This window comes from Lolium perenne, chromosome 3 (genome assembly GCF_019359855.2).
Source record: "Lolium perenne isolate Kyuss_39 chromosome 3, Kyuss_2.0, whole genome shotgun sequence".
NCBI classification, from domain to species: Eukaryota; Viridiplantae; Streptophyta; class Magnoliopsida; order Poales; family Poaceae; genus Lolium; species Lolium perenne.
Genome location: NC_067246.2, coordinates 47,710,554 through 47,737,383, shown reverse-complemented (window position 1 = coordinate 47,737,383; position 26,830 = coordinate 47,710,554). Strand labels below are relative to the sequence as shown.

The 26,830-nt window shown below is 44.7% G+C and overlaps 2 protein-coding genes, 1 long non-coding RNA gene and 1 pseudogene across 4 annotated transcripts; 2 read left to right on the top strand and 2 right to left on the bottom strand.

Annotated features, from left to right (window-relative positions):
• Nucleotides 1-1,281: 1,281 nt before the first annotated feature.
• Nucleotides 1,282-3,437, bottom strand: LOC127341353 (2-methyl-6-phytyl-1,4-hydroquinone methyltransferase 2, chloroplastic). The gene is made up of 3 exons (XM_051367162.2): nucleotides 2,936-3,437; nucleotides 2,044-2,350; nucleotides 1,282-1,688 (listed from the first exon to the last, which is right to left on the bottom strand). The coding sequence occupies exons 1-3, from the start codon at nucleotides 3,397-3,399 to the stop codon at nucleotides 1,533-1,535; spliced, it is 927 nt and encodes a 308-aa protein (XP_051223122.1). The 5' UTR covers nucleotides 3,400-3,437; the 3' UTR covers nucleotides 1,282-1,532.
• Nucleotides 3,438-8,354: 4,917 nt separating this feature from the next.
• On the bottom strand, nucleotides 8,355-13,887 carry LOC139838414 (uncharacterized). 2 transcript variants are annotated; one of them, XR_011754871.1, is made up of 3 exons: nucleotides 13,641-13,887; nucleotides 11,592-12,060; nucleotides 8,355-8,661 (listed from the first exon to the last, which is right to left on the bottom strand). It is a non-coding gene; the product is annotated as an uncharacterized lncRNA (long non-coding RNA). The 2 variants fall into 2 exon arrangements; XR_011754870.1 differs by lacking the exon at nucleotides 8,355-8,661 and having other exon boundaries at nucleotides 10,608-12,060.
• Nucleotides 8,761-11,980, top strand: LOC127341352 (receptor kinase-like protein Xa21; annotated as a pseudogene).
• Nucleotides 13,888-17,194: 3,307 nt separating the features above from the next.
• On the top strand, nucleotides 17,195-17,788 carry LOC139837871 (uncharacterized). The gene has a single exon (XM_071827177.1). The coding sequence runs from the start codon at nucleotides 17,195-17,197 to the stop codon at nucleotides 17,786-17,788; it is 594 nt and encodes a 197-aa protein (XP_071683278.1).
• Nucleotides 17,789-26,830: the final 9,042 nt, after the last annotated feature.

The following is a 26,830-nucleotide window of genomic DNA, read 5'->3' as shown; positions in this document are numbered from 1 at the left end:
CATCCACCCCTAGACAACACCTGAAATACAGATTCTCCAAAAGCGACACCTCCAAGAAGGGAACAGTGCACCAGCGCCGTCGCTGCCCGATCAAAGATCTTTAGGTTTTCACCCTGAAGATAGTCCCCGCTCTCAAAATAATGCCTCCAACAAGGTCATTGCCAGGCACAACCAGTTAAGGCCAGACCTTGGGTTTTCCCTGAAAGATAGGATCGTGAACTTCGCATGTGCTGCCACCCTCACTTTCATACCACTGCTGGGAATCCCAGAACACCAAGCAAGTTCCTCAACATCGCGGAGACTTGAACCTTCTTTAGATAATCGCCCAATCCCGCCTTCATGAAATATGACATGTTCGAACTCGGTTTCCCGGAACAGGAAGGATCGAGGATCGATCCATGAAATATGAGCGCGGTGTGCGCGTCGTGATGAGACGAGCGAGTGGCAGCGGAGGAGGAGTACGCGGGTACAATTCCTCTTCCCACTCTCTTATCAATTGGTGAAACAACTTAGTTTATAAGGTGGTGTAACTTCCTCCCATCTTTGACGTGTAACTAAACTTAGCACCCACCTCTTGCCACTCATGTGCAACCTGTGACATGGGCTAGAATACTTTTGGGCTGCCACCCATTTTGGGCTTTGAGATTTAGTCACATTCTGAAATCCTATATAGGCCACCATAAACAGGTCTAATATTTCAACAACATGATCAAAGATGTTGTCGTTGCATTCAGATTTTTTTTCTAGATAGAGTTACCATTATAAACAATCGATACTCCGTAGAACTTTGATGCCTTCATAACAACTATAGAGGTCGCGCAACCTGAAATGATTACACATTCAGTGTATAATTTATGTGGTTTTAGACATTGCTATGGTACGCAAATCTAGTGAGTGATGTTCAAGCATTACGATCAACTAAAGATGATAATATTCCATAAAGTTAGTATAAGATAATAACGCACCACAAAGTAAGTATCATGCAAGTCTTACATGAGTGGAGTGGCATGTTAAGTGGTAAGTTATCTAACATGCATGTAATCTGACAAGTAGTGACTGAAATTCAATTAGGGACGAGCAAAGTTATCAAAATATGCCAATGTTGGGGTCTAATTTCAATGTTTTTGCAACACCATGAATCAGGTTAATGGTTGGAGAGAGACACAAGATTTTTACTTGTATGTTGCATTTACACACTTTGTGTCGATTTGTTTGCATGCATGTGTCGAGAGAGTTTGGGAGGATGTTGTGTAATGCAACACCGCAACATGTTTTTTCCTGTAATAAATAGAACCACCCTTTTATTTATAGAGATGGCCTTCTTGTGGGGTTAAAGCAATTGGCCACCTTCTTGGACTACAAGTCCAATAGATAATGAAAAATACGGAGATTTCCCTTCTAGGAAAATTCTGTGTATATTACATCCATAAATACACAACATGAAATATAAAAGGTATTAAGAGTGCCTTGCATAGATGAGGCTAAGTCGGACATAGACTCTTCTCTCCTTCTGGCGGCTCTATTCCCCTTCCTTAGATCGGCATGCCACGGGGCACAATCTTGTCCTTTATCCACATGTAAATAGGCACCAGAAAGAAGTAGGTAGCACATATCGTCCCTATGAGGAAGCGGACGAAGACAAGGATAGGATTTCCATGCTTGCTGATGTCCTCGGCCTTTGGACCAAGCTGCAGGGAGGAAATGTTGAAAGCTGCCTATTATTTCCATATAGTATATGATACTCTTCCTTTACCATTGCTACTTAATATATTTCTTTATATGTAGGACATAATGGGAAGTGACAAGATGTGAGGTTAAAAAAAGTTAAAGAACAAATTGCTCAGGTCTTCCTATGTTGGTATAAGAAACAAAGTAGCTACAACCATTAATTAGCAAAGACATGCAAGTGGAAATGAACACGTTTCGGTAACCCATGGTAAATAAGCCCATTGAACAAAACATCCAAATGTGTAGGGAGAGATGAACATTTGAATTTTCTTTGAGAGAATGCATCTGCAGTGGAACCTTCAAAAAAAAGTGTACCTGTAAAGGGGAGTCTCCGCTTTCTGTCTTGATACCAGTGACAGAGCATCCTATGACCAGGCCATGCCTACGAACACCACGATACCATTTTGGCCCAATTCTCTTGAGTTCAACATCCTTGAACCCTGCTCTCTCGAACCATTCAATATACTCTTGTTCCGTTGGAAACAACATCCACATATCAGCGAAGAAGCGGGATAACCAAAATGTTGGGCGTACAGGGCCAATGATGCAAGCTAGGCCACCAGTACTCAATACCCTGTAGGCTTCCTTGATCCCCCGCTGTGGATCGGGCCAATACTCGATGCTGGAGTGGAGGCCAGACCAAAAGCAAAGGATTCTCAATCGTGGAATCAACATAAGAAACAACTCATCGAAGAGGAGATACTGCTACTACCACTATTGATATGCCCTTATGGGCTTCTTTTATAGCTACAATCGTCATGGTTCTTCGGTACACATTTCTATAACTGAATTGTTGAATTTTTTGCTATATTCTTTTGAGATTATGGATATATGATGTCTAAATTTTTGGAAGATGCTACACTATAACCATGTTATGGCTTCCTTAGCGTCTGGAAGATGCTACACTATAACCATGTTTTGTATACCTTTGCAAAGTTTAGGTTGGGCTGCAGGACAAAAACATAATTTTGGCTTATTTTACGTACACCTAAAATTTGTTTTTTTGACTAGCCCAAAATATAGCGTACTTTCTAGCGGAACTTGTGGCACAAGTACTATATGTGTATGTGTAATTGTATATATTTTTCCGGAACGTTTTGATACCCATATGCGTTTTCCATTTTTCGAAAAAACGAGAGCACTGTGGTACGTGCAAGTGCAGCAAACAGTTTCGGCCTTATATAAACCGGAAGAGGGAGGAACAAGCCTGCCAGCGGAGACGTAGCGGTCGAACGTGTCAGCCAGGAAGGGAAGGTCCTCGGCGTCGCCCTCCATGATTTTGACGCCCTTGAGAGCCTTCTTCTGCCTGGCCTTGTCGAGCTGGTGCGGCGACTGGTCGATCAGCGTGACGTTCTCCGGGTCGACGTGCCTGACGATGCCCAGCGTGGTGAACCCTGTGCCACCGCCGACGTCGACGACCTTGAGGTTCGGCCTGCGGAGATCGGCGTGCTCGTCCATGGCAACGTCGCGCATGTCCTCGGTATACTGGCCCGGGTTGAAGACGTGGTCATAGCCGATGGAGATGAAGCGGTAGAACCACAATGCCTCCCTCTTGTGCTGGATGAGCCGAAGCGCTGACGAGGAGGCCTTGGAGGAGCCTAGTCCCGCTGGCGCTGGGGCATCCACGGGGGCTCTGCCTGTCCCGGCGCTAGACACGTTGGTGGAAGCCATGGCTGTTGCAGCGGATGATGTCTTGGAGTGACGAGCGAGCACGAGGTATTTATACAGCCAGATTGCTATAGAATGGTTAAGACAGTCAACATTTGGCTACATAGGACTAGCTAGGACGTTCCTAGTGCTACCTAGGACTGCCCAACTACCAGCTTTGGTGCCGACACAGCTGCATTTTTTTTTTTTGAAACGATATCCACCGTGCTGCGTCTATTCTGCCCAACTACCAGTTTTCTTTTCCTTCTTTAGTTGTGTGCATCTGTATTACTAATAAGGTGTGTTGTTGCAGAGGCTATGTGCAATCGGTATATTTCGATATTAATATATTTCCTTTATAAAAAAAATCTACTCTACCCACCGTCAACCCGGTAACCGCTGCCCCTTCTCCAAGTACTCATCGATGCAGCAAGTAATTAGGCCATTTGTTTTGCTGTTTGTAATGAGGTCCAACAAGCTGATCTGTTGATCCTGAACCAAAGTTCACCGTCCCAACCATACACCAATTCTATGGCGGAAATTTATTCAATTGTGTATAGCGTATTTGCAACGCATGGTAATTTACAGGGGATACGCAGCTTTCAGAGGTACTCCTACTATGGCGTTACAGAATTACTACAAATAACTCTGCTTTTATTTCGAAAGAAACATGTAACCATATGGAGTGAATAATCTCCTACGGCTACATGGTCACTCGATCTATGTCACAAATAGTACGTAGATGTCGTTTTAGATAGGCATGTCTCAACTAAAACTATTAAAACTTCAATTACAATTTTTTCGAATATTTAGGTTAGAACTTGTAAATCCGACGACTAGATTTTCCTACTTACAATACATTTAATTTTCTGGGAATATTTTTATACTTACACACATGGGTTTGGGTATTTCTGTCACCCTCCGTTTTGATTTGAAATTCGAACAAAACAAATAAAGAAAAAGGAATCCTAGCTATAGTCTATCCATCTTTGTCTTCTCAGATAACCATTACGGGCGTCTTTTGGCTCTTTTTTTTCTGACAAAGAGCACATATTAATATCACAGAGATACCAATTACACCAGCGTCGGCAACAACGCACTGGCCTAGCAGCATTACGGATGCACACAACCCCAAAAAGAAAGAAGATTACCACAAAAGAAAAGTCCCGCTACAGAGATCTAATCGTTTAAAACAGCAAGACTAACACCACCAAAACAACACCATAATTTCAGCTTTTCCAAAAGCGACGCCTCCAAGAAGGTAACAATGCACAAGCGTTGTCGTCGTCCGATCATAAATCTTAGGTTTTCACTCTGAAGAAAAGTCCTCACTCTCAAAACAATGCCTTCAACAAGGACATTGCTAGGCACAACCAATTAAGGCCAGATCTTAGATTTTTACCATGAAATTAAGACTTTGAACGTCTCCTGTACCGTCGCCCCCTCTCGCATGCCACTGCTCCAAGTCACAGATCACCAAGCCGAATCCTCATCGGCACCAAGACTCAAGTCACCGTTGCAAGACCTCAGATCTCGGCTTCCATATCATTCTCCGCCTGCACCACGGAACGAGAACGTGTTTCATGATAATAACCGCCAGCAGAGCTTCGAAGCGCTCCCTCTGAAACCAAACTGCGAGAAAAAACATGAGTGCGCACGACCAAATTCCACCCGATCCGGCAATCTCCAGGCTTGATTCGCCCAATGGAGCGTCGGCGGAGCCTTCCGGAACACGACTCATCCGCCAGATCGATGAGGACATGCACAGGCAAATCAGCATCTTAGCGCGATAAGAAGTCTTAGGACCACCGCCATTATTCACAAGACTAGTAGGTCCCCACACCGCTGGTCGACTCCGATGCAGTAAAGGAAGAAGAGGAAGAAAAGGGGATCCAGATTGCTATAGAATGGTTAAGACAGTCAACATTTGGCTACATAGGACTAGCTAGGACGTTCCTAGTGCTACCTTGGACTGCCCAACTACCAGCTTTGGTGCCGACACAGCTGCATTTTTTTTTTTTGAAACGATATCCACCGTGCTGCGTCTATTCTGCCCAACTACCAGTTTTCTTTTCCTTCTTTAGTTGTGTGCATCTGTATTACTAATAAGGTGTGTTGTTGCAGAGGCTATGTGCAATCGGTATATTTCGATATTAATATATTTCCTTTATAAAAAAAATCTACTCTACCCACCGTCAACCCGGTAACCGCTGCCCCTTCTCCAAGTACTCATCGATGCAGCAAGTAATTAGGCCATTTGTTTCGCTGTTTGTAATGAGGTCCAACAAGCTGATCTGTTGATCTGTAGTAGTTTGTAGCATGTTCTAGCTATATATTGTAACTAGAATATTTGTATATTTTTTCCTAGCTTATGTAGTGTTCTCTAGAATACTATAGTTCTGTGTAGAGCTAAGGAGTGAAGGCTCATGCAGCCTATAAATAGAGGTCTAGCCTCTACATATGTACCCATACTATGTACTACCAACCTATCAATAAAGAGAACTTTGTATTCTTGTTTTAGATCTTGGATTAGATCTTGTGTGTTGAGAGTTTGAACTAAACTCTTGATAGCGCCGCCCCTAGAGCGATATCTAGGTTACGCCCCTAGAGCGATATCTAGCGCGGCACGTTGAAGCGGTTTCTTCAACACTTGTGATGTCCACATTGTAGCAACACGGTGGAGCTGTTCCTCCACAACCTTGTGTTGCTTCAGTTATCCCCCACTTATTCTTAAAAATATGTTTGGTTCTAGAGTATCGAGCGAGTTTAATCTTCGCTTATTCCTATTTTTTTCTCAAATCTTAGTATATTTTTCTTAATGCACAATACTCTACCCTACCTAGTGGATTGGGGATGGGGTTTTGTAGAGATTGAGTGACGGTAGGAGATCAACTAATACTTTAGAGTATTATCCGCACTAATCCAAAAAAAAAAAAACCTAGTACCAAACAAGGCCTAACTAACTGCAGAGATGAATACACGAATCTCACTAGATTTGAACTCGGGCATTGTAGATTTGGAACTAATTATACACTCAAGTACAAATTGGCAAAAAGAAACAGAAACTGAAGTAGTACTACAGTGAAACAAGAGGCTGAAACAATTACTCCATTACTGACAGTAAATATGTTCAACGTTTCTATCACTGGGCTCGGAAATTTCGCACGTGCATTGTACCAAACCGAAAGCCATCAACAGCGTACAGAACTACAGATAGGTAGGAAAGGGATCGCTCGGAGGTGGGTGCTGTGGTGAGCGACGTCAAGAAGCTAGCCACAGATTCCATGAGTTGCTCTTTCAAACATTATGGTCGTAATCTGAATGTAGCGGCACATGTCTTAGCTTGGAGCAGTGAGCCAAATTCTTGTACTAAGTTTTTTGTTGATGTTATCCCAGACTCTATCAGAGATGTACTCTGTAACGATGGTGCTTAATCAATAAATTGCCGACATTCTCAAGAGAAAAAAAACTAGAGATAGCATCAACAGCAGAATTACATTCCACGGTAAGGAGAGGTTACAGCGCTACAAGAACTCACTCAACATCAAAACACATCGGAGAGTACAGAATACACCTACCGTGTTCGCCGTTTTCCTCGAAAGGGAAATATGTGTACAGACGTACCATCCCCCAGAGGGAGAGAGTGCGGGTGATGGCCGGAGGAAGACTCGACGTCGACTAGGTCGCGCGAGGAGGAAACCCTAACGCGAGGGAAAAAAACTTGGGGGTAGGGAAAAAAAACTTGGGGGTCTGCGGCACTTATTTTGGAACGGAGGAAGTTGTTGTTTTACCATTGCAGGGAGCCTAAGTGCGGGAGTGCCTCTTCACACCCTATAATTAACTGCAGAGATGAATAGCGAATCTCGATAGATTTGAACTCTGGGATGCATATTTTGATTTGGAACTAATTATAAACTCAAGTATATATTCGCAAATTTTTTTTTTGAAACTGAAGTAGTATAGTGAAACAAGAGGCCGAAACAATTACTCCATTACTGACAGTAAATATGTTCAACATTTCAATCACTGGGCTCGGAAATCCGCATGTCCATTATACCAAACAGAAAGCCATCAACAGCGTACAGATTTCCTGAGTTGCTCTTTCAAACATTATGGTCGTAATCTGAATGTACCGGCACATGTCTTAGCTTGGATGGGATAGTGAGCCAAATTCTTGTACAGTACCAAGTTTTTTGTTGATGTTATCCCAGACTCTATCAGAGATGTACTCTGTAATGATGTTGCTTAATCAATAAATTGCCGAACCTTATCCCCTCCCCGCCACTGTAGCAGAGGAGATAGGCGTTTTTTGGGCGTCTCCGTCAATCCACCGTGCGCGCCGCCGAGTCGCTGGATTCCTCTCCTCCGCCGGCCGCTTCGGCGGCGGGAGGGTGAGGGATCCCCGGCTCCGGCTTGTATATACGGTAGGGTAGGGTGGAGTTCTCGCCGGCGTCGCTCTGGAGGAGTTGGTGCTGCTGGTGGGTGGTTTGGTGTCGGGGCGACCTTCTCCGGTGGTGGAGCCCCTAGGGGCTCGTCGTCGTCGCGCTCGACTTGCCGGGGCTCGAGGCCCGGCGTGGTGCTTGAGTCCTTCGGCCTCCCGTCGGATCTGTGCTGGCGGCGGATCTGGCGGCCGGAACTCAGAGCTGGGCAAGCCCGGTGGCTCCTCTCTGCATGGTGGAGAAGACGGCTACGGCAAGGTGGAGAAGATGGAGCGGGAGGGCACTCGCCGTGCTCGTTCATCGGTACAAGCTCCGTCGCTGCGCGGCGGACGGGCCTTTGCGGCGGTCTTCTTCAAGAGAGGTGCTCTCGGGGCGTGGTGAGAAGGGGGACGGCGGCCTTCGTCGCCATTGCCGGTGGAGCTGCTGCGGTTTGCTCTGGCTCTGTATCCCCTACGTATGATGTGGTGTATTTCGTTTCTGTACTATGTACTTTGTACGTGGTTTTATGTTGAATATACGTGGGCTTTCAAAAAAAAAAAATCGCCGACATTCTCAAGAAAAAAAAACAGCAGAATTACATTCCACGGTAAGCAGCTACAGAGGTTACAACGCTACAAGAACTCACTCAACATCAAAACACATTGGAGAATACACACCTACCGTGTTCGCCGTTTTCCTAGAAAAGGAAATATGTGTACAGACGTACCATCCCCCCGTGGAGTTCAGACACCAGTGAGAATCACTTCTCAAGGAACAAAATGGTGGGCGCCGTTTTGCCAATCCAATCCAATCCAAATCACTCAGCCACCGCTGCTGACATATAGTCTGATACCTCTGGTTCAACAGTCTGCAAGGTTTGACATAGTATATAACCAATGATTATGCCAAGTTGTCAAAAAAAGGACAAAGTGTAAATCATTTCTTGGACGCCACTGCTACTCAGCAACCAAACCAAATAAATATATGGAGTAGGCAACTGCTACTCGGCAACCAAATCAAGAGAGCAACGGCAATGGGGGTCATGGCCATGAGCTTGCTATGCCCACTTCTCGCCGTCCTGATGATCGCCGTGGTGAGCGCCAGCGACGAGGCCGCACTGCTTGCTTTCAAAGCACAGCTCAGCGATGGCGGCTCGCTGTCCTCTTGGAACAGCAGTGCCGACTTCTGCAGCTGGGAAGGCGTGACATGCAGCAGCCAGAGGCCCGTACGAGTGGTGGAGCTGAGCTTGAATGGCAGCGGCCTCGCAGGAGCACTCTCCCCAGCCCTTGGGAACCTCACGTTCCTGCGGAAGCTCGACCTGAGCTACAACTGGCTCCATGGGGAGATTCCTGCGAGCCTCGGTCGCCTCCGCCGCCTGCAGAGGCTCGACTTGTACGACAACTCCTTCTCCGGCACGTTACCCGTCAACCTGAGCTCCTGCATCAGCTTGACCAATATGGGATCGCACGACAACAAGCTTGGCGGGCGCATCCCAGCTGAGCTCGGCCAAAAGCTCATGTCCCTGTCAACACTCTGGCTGAGTAACAATAGCTTCACAGGGCCAATCCCAGCATCACTTGCTAATCTCTCCTCTCTACGAAACCTTGATCTCTCCACTAACCAGCTCGTGGGCTCAATCCCGCCAGCTGATCTTGGCAGCATCCGGCTATTCGATGTCTCGAGCAACAATCTCACCGGTACGATTCCACCTTCTCTCTACAACTGGTCATCCTTGGAAATATTTGGGGTAGCGACCAATATGCTGCATGGGAGCATTCCCAGTGATATCGGCCAGAAGTTCCCTAAGATGAAAGTTCTTGGCCTTGATGGGAATCACCTCACAGGCACCATCCCTTCCTCAATATCAAATCTATCTTATCTCACATATCTTCATCTCAACAGAAATAGATTTAGTGGATATGTGCCTCCCGCTTTGGGGAGGCTTGAAGCTCTCCAAACTCTGGATTTGACTGAGAATAAGCTCGAAGCAAATGATAAAAAGGGGTGGGAATTCGTCACTTCTTTGGCTAACTGTAGCCAGCTGCAGACCTTGGCACTCGGTGGCTACTCTTTTGGGGGACAGATACCTGCTTCCATTACAAACCTCTCAACGACTCTCCAGAAGCTATACATAATGGAGAGTAAGGTCTCTGGGGGTGTTCCTAGCGACATAGGCAATTTGGTTGGTCTTGACACGCTTGCTATAGAAAAGACTTACATATCCGGAGTTATTCCAGACAGCATTGGCAAGCTAGAAAACTTGGTCGAGCTATCCTTTGCTTACAACAGTTTGTCAGGCCTCATACCATCATCACTAGGAAATCTTTCGCAGCTGAATAGGCTTTATGCATACTATGGAAACTTGGAGGGACCAATTCCGGCAAGCCTGGGGGAGTTGAAAAACCTTTTTGTACTTGACTTGTCAACAAATTACCAACTTAACGGTTCAATTCCCAAAGAAATTTTCAAGTTACCTAGCCTTTCTTGGTATTTGGACTTGTCATACAATTCCTTTACTGGATCTCTTCCTAATGAAGTTGGTAGCTTAGCAAACCTAAACCAACTGATTCTATCAGGAAACCTACCTGACAGTATTCAGAACTGCATTGTGTTGGAATGGCTTTTGTTAGACAATAACTCCTTTGGGGGAAGCATACCTAATATAAAGGGACTCGGTAAACTTAACCTGACCATGAATAAGTTCTCTGGTAATATCCCTGATGCCCTTGGTAGTATTGGAAACCTGCAGGAACTATACCTACACACAACGACTTGTCAGGATCAATCCCGGCAGTTCTACAAAATTTGACATCATTGACCAAATTGGATGTATCCTTCAACAATTTGCAAGGCGAGGTGCCAGATGGAGGCATTTTCAGAAACATCAATTCTACAGCAGTTGCTGGCAATATCAATCTGTGTGGTGGTACACCTAAACTTCACTTGGCTCCATGCTCCACAAGCACCTTGAGCAAGAATAAGAGGAAGATACCAAAGTCTCTTGTAGTTTCTCTAGCAACAACTGGAGCAATAATGTTGTTACTTTCAGTTATTCTTCTTGTTTGGATACTTCGCAAGAAGCTCAAAGAAAGCAAGAAAACAATAGTCCAAGATTCAGTCGCTGAGGACCATTACGAGAGGACACCATATCATGCATTGTTGAGAGGAACTAACGGATTCTCAGATGAGAACTTGCTCGGGAGAGGAAGTTACGGTGCAGTTTTCAAGTGTATTTTGGCCAATGAGGAAAGAACATTGGCTGTCAAGGTGTTTAACCTTGGTCAATCCAGATATTCCAAGAGTTTTGAGGCTGAATGTGAGGCCATGAGGAGGATACGACACCGTTATCTCATAAAGATCATTACGTCTTGTTCAAGTGTTAACCACCAAGGTCAAGAGTTCAAGGCACTGGTTTTTGAGTTCATGCCCAATGGCAATCTGGATGGTTGGCTTCACCCAAAATCTGAAGAGCCAAGTCCAAACAACACACTCAGCCTTGTCCAGAGGCTTGAGATTGCTGTCAATATTGTGGATGCGGTAGAATATCTCCACAACTACTGTCAACCATTGCTAATCCATTGTGATCTTAAGCCAAGCAACATTCTTCTTGCTGACGACATGAGTGCCCGAGTTGGAGACTTTGGCATATCAAGGATTATTCAAGAAAATACGAGTGAGACGATGCAAAATTCATATAGCTCAATTGGAATTAGAGGTTCCATAGGCTATGTTGCTCCAGGTAACTGAAATTCTTCTAGTTTCATCTTTATAATGTTCACACAAATATGTCATGCTTACCAAAAAAATGTTGCATATTTGTAGAGTATGGAGAAGGCTCTGCGGTCTCAACTCCTGGTGATATTTACAGTCTTGGCATATTGCTTCTTGAGATGTTTACCGGAAGGAGCCCAACAGACAGCGCATTCAGAGATTCATTAGGTCTGCACAAGTTTGCCGAGGATGCTCTTCCAGACAGAACCTTTGAGATAGCTGACCCAACAATCTGGCTGCACGGAGAACCACATGATAATGTTACTAGTAGGATTCAGGAATGCTTGGTTTCCATCTTCAGGCTTGGCATATCCTGCTCAAAGAAACAGCCTCGAGACCGAAAATTGACAAGAGATGCAGCGGCAGAGATGCATGCAATCAGAGATGCCTACATCGCATTTGTTGCTAGCTCATAGTGGAACACGGAGCAGAAAAAAAGCAGCAGCGACTCAAACCATTCAGCGCGGCATTGAACAAGCTGGTACAAGACATGATCCTGCAACAATAAAATTCATATGTATCATTTCAGTTAACCATTTACTCACTTCTACAATGATGTTTCTCTACGACCGTATCAGATAAATGTAAAACAGAAAACCGTGGTTTTCTACAATAGCACTATAGCAAGTTCTAGAGATTTCAGATATCAAATGGTACAAAAAAAAAATCCTGGGAATGGAACGGAAATTGACCTGAATTCTTCACATGGAATCCACTAGCAACAAATGGATATTCTAGATAATGCTATTAGAAAGCACAACAACATAGATCATACTCCCTTCTGCCCAAAATATGTTGCATATAAGCTTTGGTCAAAGTCAAACTTAGTAAAGTTTAATCATCTATATTGATAAAAATATAAACATATACAACAAAATAATAATATTTTAAGAATTGTTATGAAATATATTTTCATATTATATCCATTTGGAATGGTAGATCTTTGTATTATTATCTATATTCTTGGTAGTTTGCACAGTTTGACTTGCACGAAAACTTATGCACAACATAAAATGGGCAGGAGGGAGTAGATGTACGCAGGCTGACAGAAAAACTCCCACTGACTAGAAATGCACCCGTGCTATCCATATATGTCAGGAAACAATTTCCAAAAGCATCTGTACCCATCATGTTAATTCCCAGAACACTAACAGATACTACAAGGTAACCAGAGTCCCAACAGAAATTACCACCAAGGAACTACCTAAGAGGATGCGAACTTGGTGTCCTCAGAGACTGCGTGCTCGGCAGAGGTCTGGATCTAATGGGAGAGGAGGTAGAGAGGCGGGCGCGGCGGAGGAGGGAGAGAAGAAGCCGTTGGACTCCATGGGAAAAGCTGGGGAAGAGTGGTGTTAGAGGTTGGAGAAAGAGAAGGGGCAGGTGTTTCCTGATATCGTCATGCTCTCTATTACAGGCTTCTTTCGGGCGTGGCCGTACCACTCCCTGAACAGCAAAAACCGGCAATAGCAAAATCTTCAAGGTATTCTGGCAAAATTGTCACCTAGAGACAAAGTGGAATAACCACTGGGCTTGAGATCACTAAACAGTTTGAACAATAACAGTGGTAAACAATCTTGTTAAAATGTCGATCTATGAGCCAGTGAGACAGAATATTTTTACCTGTGAAAGATTCCTGGTCACCCAATGTTGTTAGGTACTGCATATGACTTTGCGAAGAGAAAAAACATTAAGGGCAACCAACCGCGATTGCATCAGTAACGGGATACTGTTACTCCATTGCCCTTTGTTGACTACAAACATTTGCCAAAATTACTCCATGAAACAGTAGCTAGTTGTGTGCTACGACATACACCGTTAACTTCTTGACACAGCAAATCTTTCCAGATTGCACAAATCGTGCAGTGAAAGCTTTAGCGAAAATGTGATAAATTCAGAGGTCAGATATATCTAAGCTATCTCTACAGAAGCAGCTGCAGCAACTACACTAGTACTGTAATCACGAGCTCACAGCTAACTCTAGGAGATGACGAGTCGAGTAGTCGACAGGAGGTAACAAGTAGTACTGATGTATACATTACTAATGTCGCCAACAGAACTAAATCGTAAATGGTTCACCTGGACCATGGCTGAGGAATCTCAGAAGTTGGGGAAGGAGAGGCCGGAGTGGATGCGGCGGAGGGCGATCCAGACACACCAGGCGCCCGGGCGTCGCCTGTGCTGAGTTCGCCGCATCGGTGGCCACCGCAGCGGCCGCAGGGGCTCTAGCGTGGGCGGGGAACATGAGGAGGGTGAGGTGCGGCGGAGGTACGAGGTGGGAGGGGAGAGATTGACGAGGCGCGGAGGAGCATCGGGACGAAGCAGGCAAAAGGAAGACGGGATTTGGTTTGGATTCTTTTTTGGGTTTTATCATTTCTGCCACTATGACCAACGTGAATCTCAAATTTACCATTTGATCGATAAAAACCACAATCTTGCCGTTGATCACTTACATCACTCATCGGTTTTGCCATTCTATCATGTCCACCGCTAGTCTATAATCAGTTTTGCCACTATGACTAACTTGAATCTCAGTTTTGCCAATTGAAATCTCAAATTTTCCACTGCTCCTTTACAACACTAGTCGGTTTTTCCATTCTGCCATCTTCACTGTTAGTTTATAACCAACTAGTTGAATGCCCGTGCGTTGCTACGGTCCCATAAATTATTTTGTTATCATACATACTATTATGTCTTTGTGTTATGTCATCTAGCATAGTGCATGTCGTTTTATTCAACATATCAATGCAATCTTTGATGCCGTTGCGCCACCCATTTGGGTCATCTCCCTGACCCGTCTCACCCTGATCATAATAAATTGCCAAATTTATTTTCACCTTTTTTCTACCCTTGCCTTGGCCATATTATATATCCTCTTACTCTACACCATGACATTATGCCATCATGTGTGTGTATTAGTATGTGCCTTTTTTTAAAAATCTACACGAAGATTGGCATTGAAGATTGTCCTCTTACTCTTCACCAAGATTGTTGGGTGAAGATTGACCAGAAATGTTGATGGTCCTCTTACTCTACATCGAGATCGACATTGAAAATTGAGCAGAAAAAATGAGGAAAATACAGAATATTGGGCAGGGAATCAATCATGATGAACACCAATGGACACATATTGGAAAAATCTACGGCCTCAAAACAGTCCTCAATTTTAGCCTTGATGATTTGAAAGTTATCATATTTCTAGTTAATTGCTATAATCTTTTACATAGTAGTTAACAAGAAATATCACCGGGTTGTATTGCTCGTGGAACACGGAGCAGGTGAGGCTTGCTACTCGTTGGTGTAGGAAGCTTCAGACCATCCAAACCATACTTGTCGTATACAAGTTAGATTAGTGTAGGAATCTACCTTCCAGCCCTCAAATGAATATGAATTAAATTAGGATGAAATTATAGGAAGGAGTAGGTCACGCAAGAAGGTACAACCAGAAGCACTTTCGATTCCACTGGTACCACATAGTAAATACACCTAAAATCAATATTCTTTTGAACCTAAAATCAAAGAAAGTGATCAGTAATCGTGAAGCTGAAACACAAGCTCTGATATCCACGGTGGCACAACACAAATCATGAGCTATCCCAATATACATGCATTTGAATGCATGATTTACCTAATGGATACAAACAATGCTGATTTTCTCATTAACTGCTATAATCGCTTACATATTTCTCTCTCGGGTAAGTGTTTGATGCCTATACAGATATGATACTATACATCGATTGTTTATGCACCCGATCGTCCAACTCAAGCAGCGTTGCGGCACGACCAAATCCACACACAACGCTGTTGTAGTTAAAGCGGTTGCCGCCAAGCGTCGGCGACAAGATCCGGTAAGGATTTATGACTACGATGTCGAGGCGATTCAATGATTCACATACATGATGCCTGAGAGTCTATACTTACGCTCATGCTGACAACAACGAAAGACAAAATTGTGATACAAATATGAACATTGTGATACAAATGTGATACAAATTATGGGAAAGGTTAATTTTTTTGGCAAGTATTTTAATGCTTGTGCAGATTTGACCACGCCTGAGATTGTTTCCTCATTATATAAATGATGAGAGATTGTGGGAAACATTAATTTTTTTGGCAAGTATTTTAATTCTTATGCAGATTTGATTGATATCGTCAGAGATTGTTTCCTAATTAGATCTGACGAAAGCAAAGACCGTGAGATTGATTGGACGTACAGGATGCTCTCAATGACGACCACCAAAGTGCGTTGAGTGTCAAACGACCAGCTCCCATTTAATAGTAAAGATTTTACAATTTCAGGGTTTTAAAATTTTCTCTTTATTTTATATCTAACTAATTGGTGGGACCTACATGTCATCACATTTAACAAATCCAAAGTAGTAGTTCACCACACCATGGTGTCTCTATTTGCCCGCAAAATGCCACATTATGGTGTCTTCTGCGGTATTTACCTCTACCTACAAACGTGGAACAATAATGGGAAAGAGGCCGCATCTACCCACCGACATGAGGGTGGAGCGAGAGATGAGCCAATTGAAGAAGCAACCCATTGCTCCTTAGTTGTTGCAAGTCCTTCATCAAGATCTTTCTTGCAGAACTCCTTTGAATTGTTATCAGAATTTGAGTCATGTCATTAGTCAGTACTTTACAAGGGTAGGGATATATATTGTGTCTTACTCGTCAAATTCGGACTAAATTAATTCATGCATATGAACAAAAATAGTTTGTATGCCAAGTGTAAAAATTTGTGGAGATGTGCCTTTGTAGAAAGACCATTATCAAGGCTCTTTGTTTGTAATTCTAAATGTTGAATGCTTGCCCCTTTGACATACTAAATGCATTACCATCTGCCTCCACTCTTCACATGGAAAAATCTTATGGCGGAAATGATTAAATGGCAAAATTGAGGAGTGTTTTAGCTGAGCAATGGCAAGATTGAGGTTTTCATCGGTCAAGTGAAAAATCTGAAATTCACTTTGGTCATAGTGGCATGATTGATAAAAACCCTTCTTTTTTATACGTGATGGATTGGGCCAATCTAAAATCATCTAGTTTAGATGCCAACAAGCCTGTTTTCACATTGCAGGCGTAAAAAACCCACGAGGCCACGACGTTTGGTCGGCTGTTTTAAGCTAAGAGAAAATAGAGAGCTGTTTACTTAGAGCATCTCTACCAGATTATAACCGCCGATTTTCGGTTCAGAGGGCAAAATACATGCCGTTCAGATCCCGTATCAGACCCGAGCATTTTCAAAAATAATTTCAGACCGCCCCGATTCGCGTCGCGCAATCTCCAAGTTTCCGGGTAGGAGGGGCTGCGCGAGGCCGGCCTCCATCCCTTTCCGCCCCTTGGCACGAAGGAAGTTTCAGCTCTCCCCTTCCCCTCTTCCTCCCGCTAACAGCCGTCGCCGCGCGCCTCCGCAGATCCTGGCCTCCCCTGCCCTTCCTCTCCGAATCCGGCAGGTAGAAGCACGCGCGCGGCCCCGCCGCATCTGCTCCGCCCACCGGCGCGCGAATCGGGCACCAATCGGCTGGAATCAACGCCACCGCGCCCGCCTCGCCGGTAAGCTTCTCCCAAGCTCATCGCAGCCGTCGTAGCTCTAATTGTTTGCCGCGGTTGTTGCGCCTTTGCAGATGGACCCGTGCGCGTTGTTTTTGTTGGAGGATTCGTCCTCCTCCGACGACTCCGACTTGGAGGAGCTGCTCGACGATGACCTCGAGCAGATGGCGGTGATACTCGCGGCGGCGGCCACGGACGTGCGGTTGAGGAAGCGGAAGGGCTCGACCATGGGGAGGTTGTGCACCCCGCGGAACCGCGCCCTCGGCCACACCTTTCTCATGCACGACTACTTCGCCGAGGTACCGACATACCCGCCCCATATTTTTCGCCACCGGTACCGAATGCGGCGATCTTTGTTCAACAAAATTGTTGCAATGTGTGAGCACAACACGCCCAACTTCAAGCGCAAAAGGAATGCCGCCGGGCTCTTGGGATTTAGCGCGCACCAAAAAATATCCGCCGTCATGCGCACCTTCCCATATAGCATTCCGGCGGACTATGCCGACGAGTATCTTCGCATGGGCGAGGATACGACGTTGGAGTCTGTCCGGCTTTTTTGCAAGGTTATAATGCGCGTGTATGGGCTGATATATCTTCGAGCTCCCAATGATGAAGACACTGCAAGATTAATAGCGGAGAACGAACAATGGGGTGGTCGGGCATGCTAGGAAGCATAGATTGTATGCATTGGACATGAAAAAATTGTCCAAAAGCTTGGCAAGGTTTGTATTGTGGCCGGAGCGGTGACCCAACAATTGTTCTTGAGGCCGTTGCATCGCAAGATCTTTGGATTTGGCACAGTTTTTTTTGGTTTGCCAGGTTCACTCAATGACATAAATGTCTTGCATTGATCTCATCTTCTTGCCCGACTTGCTAAAGGTGATGCCCCGGATTGCAACTACACCGTGTACACAATGGGGTACTATCTTGCCGATGGTATATACACGGATTGGGCCACATTTGTGAAAACCATCTGAGAGCTAGGGAACAGAGCTGAAGGTGAGTTTGCAAAAGCACAAGAGACAGCTCGAAAAGATATAGAACGAGCTTTCGGTGTTTTGCAAGCTAGATTTGCAATAGTCCGAGTGACATAGGCATCCCCAATGGGCCTGCCGAAGATGGTACCCGGGATTTACTGAAGGCCCACGACCCGATGTTTGGGAAGCTCGGAAGCCCAATTAAGAGATAGTTTGGAAAGATAGAATTGTAATAGGAATAATGATTTGTAACGATTACGGGACGGATTCAAGGAGTCCCCCGGACATTGTAACTTGTAAGTCACGAAACCCTCGGCTCCGCCTCCTATATAAGGGGGAGTCGAGGGAGAAAGAGAGGATCGATTTCATTGTCAAACACAACCCTAGTTTTCTAGCAGTCGAGTACTTTTCCAGCTGAACCTTCGAGATCTACTTGCCCTCTACTTCCAACTAAACCATAGTCTACAATCCGTAGGCATTGACAAGTTAATACCTTGTCAATTGGCGCCGTCTGTGAGAATTAGAGGCGACAAGGAGCTGATCTCGATGGCACGCTCAACATCATCAACGTCATCGGTGGCAAGCAACGCGTTGGATAGAGGTAAACAGATCGAAACTGGTCTAGTCGATTTTGTTCCTCACCCACCCTCCCGTTTGGATGCATATGCACATCTGGAAGAGCCTATGGAGATGGCGTTCGGGAAGTTCTACTTCCGCGTCGGGAAAAAAGGATCGCATCGTCTCGAGGCTCCGGTTTATCGAGAACGCCGGTGGTGGATTCCGATCTTTCGGAATCATCGTCATCGTTCGAGTCAAGTGCCGAGGAGATCTCACCACCACGCTTTGGCAAGGCTGCAACAAGCGAACAACTCGTCAAACTCTTCGGCAACATATCCTTCGAGTCATCTGCGGACTCAAGTATAAGCAGCGATTTCGACAGCAGCGACAGCTTCGACTTCATCGACAAATCTACTTCTGTCCGGGAGGTCTTCGCCGATCTATACGACGGTGTCACCAACCTCGACAAAAATCAAAATCTGAAAAAACACCAAGTCTATGTAATTGGAGAAGCAAGCCATGCGCAGCAAGAAACGTCAGAGGCTTTCGATGATGTGAGCAATCCATACGTCGATCCCGCTGATCTTACGCGAGGATTAGGCACCAAATATGCGGGAACTGTAGCACGTCAGATGGTGCAGCTTTCGCAAGCAGCTTGGGACAGAGTCGCAAAAGCTATCGATGGAACAGAGCCAAGGACTACTACTGCCACCGTTGAGGAATTACAGGCGTACCAATATAGACTCGCCTGTGCTGGTCGAGAACTCGAAAAACAGAGAGCCGAGCTCGATAAGAGAAGGGTTGCAGCTTCCGTGTCAAGCAGGCGAAGGGCTGAGCTAAGTCAACAATCAGGTACTTCGGGAGGAGACGGTCATAGAGCAGCTCGCAACAGAGCAAGATCTCGGTTGCAGAATATACCTGAAGCTGAGAGGGAGAACCTAGTTCAAAACCTCGATACGTCATTTATGTCAATAGACACAAGGGGGAAGATCATTCCCAAAACACCGGAGGCAGGTTATATGGCGACTCAATATAGCGATGGCAGGAGTTGGAGCCATGGGAACAACATTCGCAAGTACTAGCACGCCTCCTGAAAGCGCAGCAAGACAGAATAGTCCACGGCCCATAGTGGTAATACAAGATCTTCCAAGATCAAGTGGTGCAAGAGACACATCAACACAGGCGCGAGTTGATAGAGCGCGGCAAGAAAGAAGAGAACGTTGGCATTCACCTGAGGTTGATGAGGAAGACATGTGTGGACTCCCTTGTTTCACCCGACGAGTTCGCAAAACTCGGGTCCCATCTGGGTTTAAATTGCCCGACAACTACAAAAAATTCGATGGCCTGCAAGATCCCGAGGATTGGCTAATCGATTACTTGGAGACGGTGAAGTTGACAGGAGGAACTAAAGCGATAGCCATGCAGAGCATCCAGGTGCACCTAAGTGGAGCAACAAGATCATGGATAAAAAAGCTGCCACCTGGATCTATCGACAGCTAGGAAACTTTCGAGGATATATTTGTGAAGAATTTCTTATCCACATGCAAGAAACCTGCATCTTTGGAGCAATTAAGGGCCTGCAGACAAAAGTATGATGAACCTATGAGGGCATATATCCAGAGGTGGAACATCATCAAAAAGTCGGCAGAAAACATATCTGACGAGAGAGCAATGATGCGTTTGTTGCCGGAATCCGAAGAAAGGACTTGGTCGAAGATTTGGGAAGGACCAATCCAAAAACAATAGCAGCACTTATGGAAATAGTGAATCGTTGGGCGGATGGCGAAGATGATGTTCATAACAAGCGACACAGGTCGCCAGAGGATGACCGCAGCCGAAATAATCAAAATAGACGACGTTTTTCTCGACAGTTTTCTCATTATGATGCTCCTGGCCAAATATCGGCTGGTTTCCGAACAACTAGTGGCAATAACAATAGAGATGATTATCAGAGGAGTAATTAACAAGCAACGAGGTGATCAGCGGGATGGTCCCCGTCCCAATAGGCAAAATAATGGAACAAGGTTTCAGAGGCCATATGTATCATCCGAGGAACTCTTAAACGGACCATGCCAAATGCACTTTTCCGTCGACAACAATGGAAAGAGGCAATCAGGGCATCTGCAGAAGGATTGCCGAACGTTCCTAGCACTACATCGATATGCAGGGCATACCAGCACGCCGACAGTACAAAGGAACCCTCAAGGGCCGAGGAGTGAGATCCACCTTCCAACCCCACCCGCAATTACAGATGCAAATCGACACCAGTTACAAATAGCGGCAGCTCCATAGTGATACGTCTCCGACGTATCGATAATTTCTTATGTTCCATGCCACATTATTGATGTTATCTACATGTTTTATGCACACTTTATGTCATATTCGTGCATTTTCTGGAACTAACCTATTAACAAGATGCCGAAGTGCCGATTCTTTGTTTCTGCTGTTTTTGGTTTCAGAACTCCTTGTACGGAAATATTCTCGGAATTGGACGAAATCAAAGCCCAGGGGCCTATTTTCTCACGAAGCTTCCAGAAGTCCGAAGGAGAGACGAAGAGGGGCCACGGAGGGGCCACACTATAGGGCGGCGCGGCCCCCCCCTTGGCCGCGCGGGCCTGTGGTGTGGGGCCCCCGTGCCGCCTCTTGACCTGCCCTTTCGCCTATAAAAAGTCTCCGTGACGAAAACCCCAGTACCGAGAACCACGATACGGAAAACCTTCCAGAGACGCCGCCGCCGCCGATCCCATCTCGGGATCCAGAGATCGCCTCCGGCACCCTGCCGGAGAGGGGAATCATCTCCCGGAGGACTCTACGCCGCCATGGTCGCCTCCGGTGTGATGTGTGAGTAGTCTACCCCTGGACTATGGGTCCATAGCAGTAGCTAGATGGTTGTCTTCTCCCCATTGTGCTATCATTGTCGGATCTTGTGAGCTGCTTAACATGATCAAGATCGTCTATATGTAATTCTATATGTTGCGTTTGTTGGGATCCGATGAATAGAGAATACTTGTTATGTTGATTATCAAAGCTATGCTTATGTGTTGTTTATGATCTTGCATGCTCTCCGTTATTAGTAGATGCTTTGGCCAAGTTGATGCTAGTAACTCCAAGAGGGAGTATTTATGCTCGATAGTGGGTTCATGCCTCTGTGAATCTGGAGGAGTGACAAGAACCACTAAGGTTATGGATGTGCTGTTGCCACTAGGGATAAAACATTAGTGCTATGTTCAAGGATGTAGTCACTAGTTACATTACGCGCAATACTTAATGCAATTGTACATTGTTAGCAACTTAATATCGAGGGGTTCGGATGATAACCTGAAGGTGGACTTTTTAGGCATAGATGCAGTTGGATGGCGGTCTATGTACTTTGTCGTAATGCCCAATTAAATCTCACTATACTCATCATGATATGTATGTGCATGGTCATGCTCTCTTTATTTGTCAATTGCCCAACTGTAATTTGTTCACCCAACATGCTGTTCGTCTTATGGGAGAGACACCTCTAGTGAACTGTGGACCCCGGTCCAATTCTCTATCTTGAAATACAATCTCTTTGCAATACTTGTTCTACTGTTTTCTGCAAACAATCATCTTCCACACAATACGGTTAACTCTTTGTTACAGCAAGCCGGTGAGATTGACAACCTCACTGTTTCGTTGGGGCAAAGTACTTTGGTTGTGTTGTGCAGGTTCCACGTTGGCGCCGGAATCACTGGTGTTGCGCCGCACTACATCTCGCCGCCATCAACCTTCAACGTGCTTCTTGACTCCTACTGGTCCGATTAAACCTTGGTTTCTTACTGAGGGAAACTTGCCACTGTGCGCATCACACCTTCCTCTTGGGGTTCCCAACGGATGTGCCAACCACACGCATCACATAGCCGGGTCCTTATATCGACACCAATGGTGCGGTCTCGATGATTCAGAAAGGCAGGCCATCCAATAGAGCTCAGAAAGTAATCTTGCTACAAGTTTTTATGGTAGAGAAGATGCCTCCACCAACAATCGAGTACCTGAACTAGTCAGGACAAGACATCGACTTCACTATAGCTGATCACTCACAACAAGTTCCGCGACCAGGACAGTCTGCTTTGATCTTACCAGCGGTAATTGATACGCGTACAGCACGCGACCGTTGGGAACCCCAAGAGGAAGGTGTGATGCGTACAGCGGCAGGTTTTCCCTCAGTATGAAACCAAGGTTTAATCGAACCAGTAGGAGCCAAGAAGCACGTTGAAGGTTGATAGCGGCGAGATGTAGTGCGGCGCAACACCAGGGATTCTGGCGCCAACGTGGAACCTGCACAACATAAACCAAGTACTTTGCCCCAACGAAACAGCGAGGTTGTCAATCTCACCGGCTTGCTGTAACAAAGGATTAGACGTATAGTGTGGAAGATGATTGTTTGCGTAAAAACGAGAACAGTATTGCAGTAGATTGTATTTCAGTATAGAGAATTGGACCGGGGTCCACAGTTCACTAGAGGTGTCTCTCCCATAAGATAAATAGCATGTTGGGTGAACAAATTACAGTTGGGCAATTGACAAATAGAGAGGGCATGACCATGCACATACATATTATGATGAGTATAGTGAGATTTAATTGGGCATTACGACAAAGTACATAGACCGCTATCCAGCATGCATCTATGCCTAAAAAGTCTACCTTCAGGTTATCATCCGAACCCCTTCCAGTATTAAGTTGCTAACAACAGACAATTGCATTAAGTATTGCGCGTAATGTAATCAGTAGCTACATCCTCGAACATAGCACCAATGTTTTATCCCTAGTGGCAACAGCACATCCATAATCTTAGAGATTTCTGTCACTTCCCCAGATTCACGGGACATGAACCCACTATCGAGCATAAATACTCCCTCTTGGAGTTAATAGCAAAAACTTGGCCAGAGCCTCTACTAATAACGGAGAGCATGCAAGATCATAAACAACACATAGATATAAATTGATAATCAACATAACATGGTATTCTCTATTCATCGGATCCCAACAAACACAACATATAGAATTACAGATAGATGATCTTGATCATGTTCGGCAGCTCACAAGACCCGACAATTAAGCACAATGGGGAGAAGACAACCATCTAGCTACTGCTATGGACCCATAGTCCAGGGGTAGACTACTCACACATCACTCCGGAGGCGACCATGGCGGCGTAGAGTCCTCCGGGAGATGATTCCCCTCTCCGGCAGGGTGCCGGAGGCGATCTCCTGAATCCCCTGAGATGGGATTGGCGGCGGCGGCATCTCTGGAAGGTTTTCCGTATCGTGGCTCTCGGTACTGGGGGTTTCGCGACGAAGGCTTTAAGTAGGCGGAAGGGTAGGTCAGGGGGCGACGCGAGGGGCCCAGGAGACAGGGCGGCGCGGCCAAGGGTGGGGCCGCGCCGCCTGCCCTCCTGGCCACCTCGTGGCCCCACTCCGTTGACTCTTCGGTCTTCTGGAAGCTTCGTGGCAAAATAGGACCCTGGGCGTTGATTTCGTCCAATTCCGAGAATTTTTCCTTACTAGGATTTCTGAAACCAAAAACAGCAGAAAACAACAACTGGCACTTCGGCATCTTGTTAATAGGTTAGTTCCAGAAAATGCACGAATATGACATAAAGTGTGCATAAAACATGTAGATATCATCAATAATGTGGCATGGAACATAAGAAATTATCGATACGTCGGAGACGTATCAGCATCCCCAAGCTTAGTTCTGCTCGTCCCGGCGAGGTAAACGATAAACAAAGATAATTTCTGGAGTGACATGCCATCATAACCTTGATCATACTATTGTAAAGCATATGTAGTGAATGCAGCGATCAAAACAATGTATATGACATGAGTAAACAAGTGAATCATATAGCAAAGACTTTTCATGAATAGTACTTCAAGACAAGCATCAATAAGTCTTGCATAAGAGTTAACTCATAAAGCAATAATTCATAATAGAGGCATTGAAGCAACACAAAGGAAGATTAAGTTTCAGCGGTTGCTTTCAACTTATAACATGTATATCTCATGGATATTGTCAACATAGAGTAATATAATAAGTGCAATATGCAAGTATGTAGGAATCAATGCACAGTTCACACAAGTGTTTGCTTCTTGAGGTGGAGAGAGATAGGTGAACTGACTCAACAATAAAAGTAAAAGAAAGGTCCTTCAAAGAGGAAAGCATCGATTGCTATATTTGTGCTAGAGCTTTGATTTTGAAAACAAGAAACAATTTTGTCAACGGTAGTAATAAAGCATATGTATCATGTAAATTATATCTTACAAGTTGCAAGCCTCATGCATAGTATACTAATAGTGCCCGCACCTTGTCCTAATTAGCTTGGATTACCGGGATTATCGCAATGCACATGTTTTAACCAAGTGTCACAAAGGGGTACCTCTATGCTTTGTACAAAGGTCTAAGGAGAAAGCTCGCATTGGATTTCTCGCTATTGATTATTCTCAACTTAGACATCCATACCGGGACAACATAGACAACAGATAATGGACTCCTCTTTTATGCATAAGCATGTAGCAACAATTAATTTTCTCATATGAGATTGAGGATATATGTCCAAAACTGAAACTTCCACCATGGATCATGGCTTTAGTTAGCGGCCCAATGTTCTTCTCTAACAATATGCACGCTCTAACCATAAGGTGGTAGATCTCCCTTACTTCAGACAAGACGAACATGCATAGCAACTCACATGATATTCAACAAAGAGTAGTTGATGGCGTCCCCAGGAACATGGTTATCGCACAACGAGCAACTTAATAAGAGATAAAGTGCATAAGTACATATTCAATACCACAATAGCTTTTAGGCTATTTGTCCCATGAGCTATATATTGTAAAGGTGAAGAATGGAAATTTTAAAGGTAGCACTCAAGCAATTTACTTTGGAATGGCGGAGAAATACCATGTAGTAGGTAGGTATGGTGGACACAAATGGCATAGTGGTTGGCTCAAGTATTTTGGATGCATGAGAAGTATTCCCTCTCGATACAAGGTTTAGGCTAGCAAGGCTATTTGAAACAAACACAAGGATGAAGCGGTGCAGCAAAACTTACATAAAAGACATATTGTAAACATTATAAGACTCTACACCGTCTTCCTTGTTGTTCAAACTCAATACTAGAAATTATCTAGACCTTAGAGAGACCAATTATGCAAACCAAATTTTAGCATGCTCTGTGTATTTCTTCATTAATAGGTGCAAAGTATATGATGCAAGAGCTTAAACATGAGCACAAAAATTTCCAAGTATCACATTATCCAAGACATTTTAGCAATTACTACATGTATCATTTTCCAATTCCAACCATATAACAATTTAACGAAGAAGAAACTTCGCCATGAATACTATGAGTAAAGCCTAAGAACATACTTGTCCATATGCTACAGCGGAGTGTGTCTCTCTCCCACACAAAGAATGCTAGGATCCATTTTATTCAAACAAAAACAAAAACAAAAACAAACCGACGCTCCAAGCAAAGCACATACGATGTGATGGAATAAAAATATAGTTTAAGGGGAGGAACCTGATAATGTTGTCGATGAAGAAGGGGATGCCTTGGGCATCCCCAAGCTTAGACGCTTGAGTCTTCTTAATATATGCAGGGGTGAACCACCGGGGCATCCCCAAGCTTAGAGCTTTCACTCTCCTTGATCATGTTGTATCATCTCCCTCTCTTGATCCTTGAAAACTTCCTCCACACCAAACTTAGAACAACTCATTAGAGGGTTAGTGCACAATTAAAATATACATGTTCAGAGGTGACATAATCATTCTTAACACTTCTGGACATTGCACAAAGCTACTAAAAGTCAATGGAATCAAAATATCCATCGAACATAACAAAACAGGCAATGCGAAATAAAAGGCAGAATCTGTCAAAACAGAATAGTTCGTATTGAAGAATTTTATTGAGGCACCAGACTTGCTCAAATGAAAATGCTCAAATTGAATGAAAGTTGCGTACATATCTGAGGATCACTCACGTAAATTGGCATAATTTTCTGAGTTACCTACAGAGAATTTTGCCCAGATTCGTGACAGCAAAGAAATCTGTTTCTGCGCAGTAATCCAAATCTAGTATGAACTTTACTATCAACGACTTTACTTGGCACAATAAAACACTAAACTAAGATAAGGAGAGGTTGCTACAGT